Source organism: Limulus polyphemus, unplaced genomic scaffold (assembly GCF_000517525.1).
Source record: "Limulus polyphemus unplaced genomic scaffold, Limulus_polyphemus-2.1.2 Scaffold303, whole genome shotgun sequence".
Taxonomy (NCBI): Eukaryota; Metazoa; Arthropoda; class Merostomata; order Xiphosura; family Limulidae; genus Limulus; species Limulus polyphemus.
Window position 1 is genome coordinate 232,261 of NW_013665913.1, and position 2,914 is coordinate 235,174.

The 2,914-nt window shown below is 29.5% G+C and overlaps 1 protein-coding gene across 1 annotated transcript in view; it reads right to left on the reverse strand.

Annotated features, from left to right (window-relative positions):
• The window catches only part of LOC106457211 (translationally-controlled tumor protein homolog), a 22,278-nt gene that overhangs the window by 12,939 nt on the left and 6,425 nt on the right, over positions 1 to 2,914 (reverse strand). Inside the window, exon 3 of the mRNA XM_013916604.2 lies at positions 1,062 to 1,246. Within this exon, the coding sequence (XP_013772058.1) occupies positions 1,062 to 1,246 (185 nt within the window). The remainder of the gene's footprint in view (positions 1 to 1,061; positions 1,247 to 2,914) is intronic.

Here is a 2,914-nt window from a genome sequence, read left to right on the forward strand (position 1 = left end):
TTCCGGATATATCCGGAAGACTTTCATCTCTGTTTAAAATATCTACATTGTATTACCATAGTCAATATTTTCAGCTATAAATTTTAAACACTGCAGAAACTGACAAAGATTTATCATTGGTATAGAGCCTGACCTTTCAAAATGGTGATAGGTCTAAACCTAATACAATTTATAATATGTTCCTAAGTCTTCTAATCGTCCACTGCATCCTATTGTTCTCTGCACAACATAAATTTTCACTTTTCCACAAAACTAACTTCTCAAACCACTTTATGTATTCTACATTGATGTGAATGGTTATCAAGTTGCTCTATCCAATGATATTTAAACTTTACCTATGGCTACTTTGAAAGCTGAGTATCATTAGCTGTCCAATTACCTACTGAGGTCATAAATGGATGAGAATAGACTATTAAAATTCAGAGAAAAAGAAAACATGAGAAACAATGATAATTATATTTTCACTGGATGATGTTTTCTTAGCTAATATAAACTGCTTTGGGATGGACAAACAAATTATAAACAAACAAAATCAATGTTAGTTACAGTTGAGGCTTCTCAGAGCTGTGCAGAAATTTATATTTGAATATTTTTTTGAGAATTACAATAAATAAATGTTAAATTAATTTTGTCTCTTTAATTATATGTATGTATGTATACATATTGTACATATTTTCAGGCATTAATAACTACATATTCTTGTTTTACTTAGATTAGAAATAGTAAAATACATATGAAGATTAAAAAATATTACTCGATAAATGTCATACTGAGGAAAAAATTACCGAATAGATGTGATGTTGTGGATATATTCTACCTAAATATACATTACAAATTAAAGGATTTTATGCACCTTTTACTTATTATAGAAAGGTATGGAATAAAATCCATAGATTTTTTTAAATATAAAAATCGAAATTTTATACTCTTAAAATGTATCACATTGAAATATACACTATTACTGCTCTTAACTTTCAAATTGTTTATGCAAAATATATAATTAAAGTAAATCATGGCATTGCATAAAAGAACTAAATTTCTGAAACACATTGAATACATACTCCTTTGCATAAGTTTTAACATAGTTCATGAAGTCCTTCTTTGAAAATGCAGTTTCAGCAAGCCTCTGATTTAAGACAATGTCTAAGCCAGATTCAACACAATCATCTGCATTTTCATCGCAACCCTCCTCTGCAGATGGATTGAAGCCTTCGAGTAAAACTTCCCCCTGCTTTCTGGTCACATGCTGGAAAAACAAAGATCAAAATATCTTTAGAATAGAAAATATATACACAATAGCATATCAGAAATATATAAATTTGGAGTCCCGTATATAATAATGTTCATGCAAGTCAGGAACCGCAATTCAAAAGACATACTCGTGTTTTGTTAAATACTACAATTATTTATTGGATAAAAGCAACTATTCTATTGCTAACAAACTGTGAAATATGTAGGCTTGTTCTCTGACAAACATTTTTTTGGTTAAAAACTTATGGAATGGTTTGGCCAATGGTGTGACATGTTCTGCTTACCCAAGCCAATCACCACACTTGCAAATGTGAAGCTAAATTTAATGTGGCAAATCTAAATCACATTTAAATTTGCTCAAAAGTGAATATAAATTCATTATTACTTTCTAAGGTAATCTTGACAACAAAGAAACCACCACTGAACATCACATAAAAGCTTACGGTAAAATCAATGAGACACTTCATCAAATTAAAATTTTAGACTTGTGACAGTTTTCTTGACAGATATTTAAGGAATCTTTTGATTCAATCCAGATGACCTTCCATTAACAAATACAATACCTGGCTCTATAATACTTTTTCTAAATTGTTTTACAATTAACTTCTATCATTATGATCAGCAACTCTAACCCATTTAACAATACTTTTTAGCACACTTTACGTGTACTGTTCTCTTATATTGTTGTAGTTCTATTTTCTTTTTGGTTACTCTAGTTTAAAATCAGTTCGGTACCTGTGACATTCATTGACCCTTGAAAAGGGCATAAGCCAAAACACTTTCATCTGAAGTTGTTTGTTGTCTTCATTGAGAATAGAAATTCACCCACAGAAACAAATACATAATACTAAGACTATCCAATTGAATTTGTCAACACATTTTAATATTTTTATGGTTTAATTTCACAATTGCCTTTACTGTATGCTTATGCTGCATTGCCAGTGTAGAATAAACATCCCACACATGCCTAAGGTTATTTATCTTTTATGCAGGAATTTTCTTGACATACAGAAGGACTAATTTTTACCAATCAGAGATAGCCTTACTTAGATCAAATAGAAGTTCCATATAGAAGACGTCCTAGGCTCCAACAAAACAAAAATCAAAAGAAATCAAACCATTATTGTCCTTTTTCCTGCCAGACCAGAAAATAAAAATAATGATAACTGATCAGGCATGCAGCAAAAGACGTTTGAGCGTGACCAATCAAGCACAGTTAAGGCTCAATGGTTCAAGGCCTTTACATGGTTAGTAGTGAGGGATAATCTTGAGTTTTTATATGACATGACATCAACATTTTATACATATACTTATAGCTTTAAAATATGTTCAAGACAGGAATATTTAAATAACAATTTGTTATTAATTAAGTATATAGCTATTGATAGAGGATTTGAACCAAATATAGTAGACAAAGCATTTAAGAAGTTTAACAAAAATGCTAATTCAGTTTAAAATACCACATTAAAAATCTGGTTATGAAAAAAAAGAAAAGAAAATAAACTCTAAGTTAACCTTACGTTTCAGGTTTAACAAGTCAATTATATAAAGTATTTAAAAAGTATCGGAATTTTTATCCTATCTTCAAACCAATAAATAAGATAAAGTATATGATAGGGAATGATAAAGACAAAATAGAATTAACAGATAAAACGGGTATATA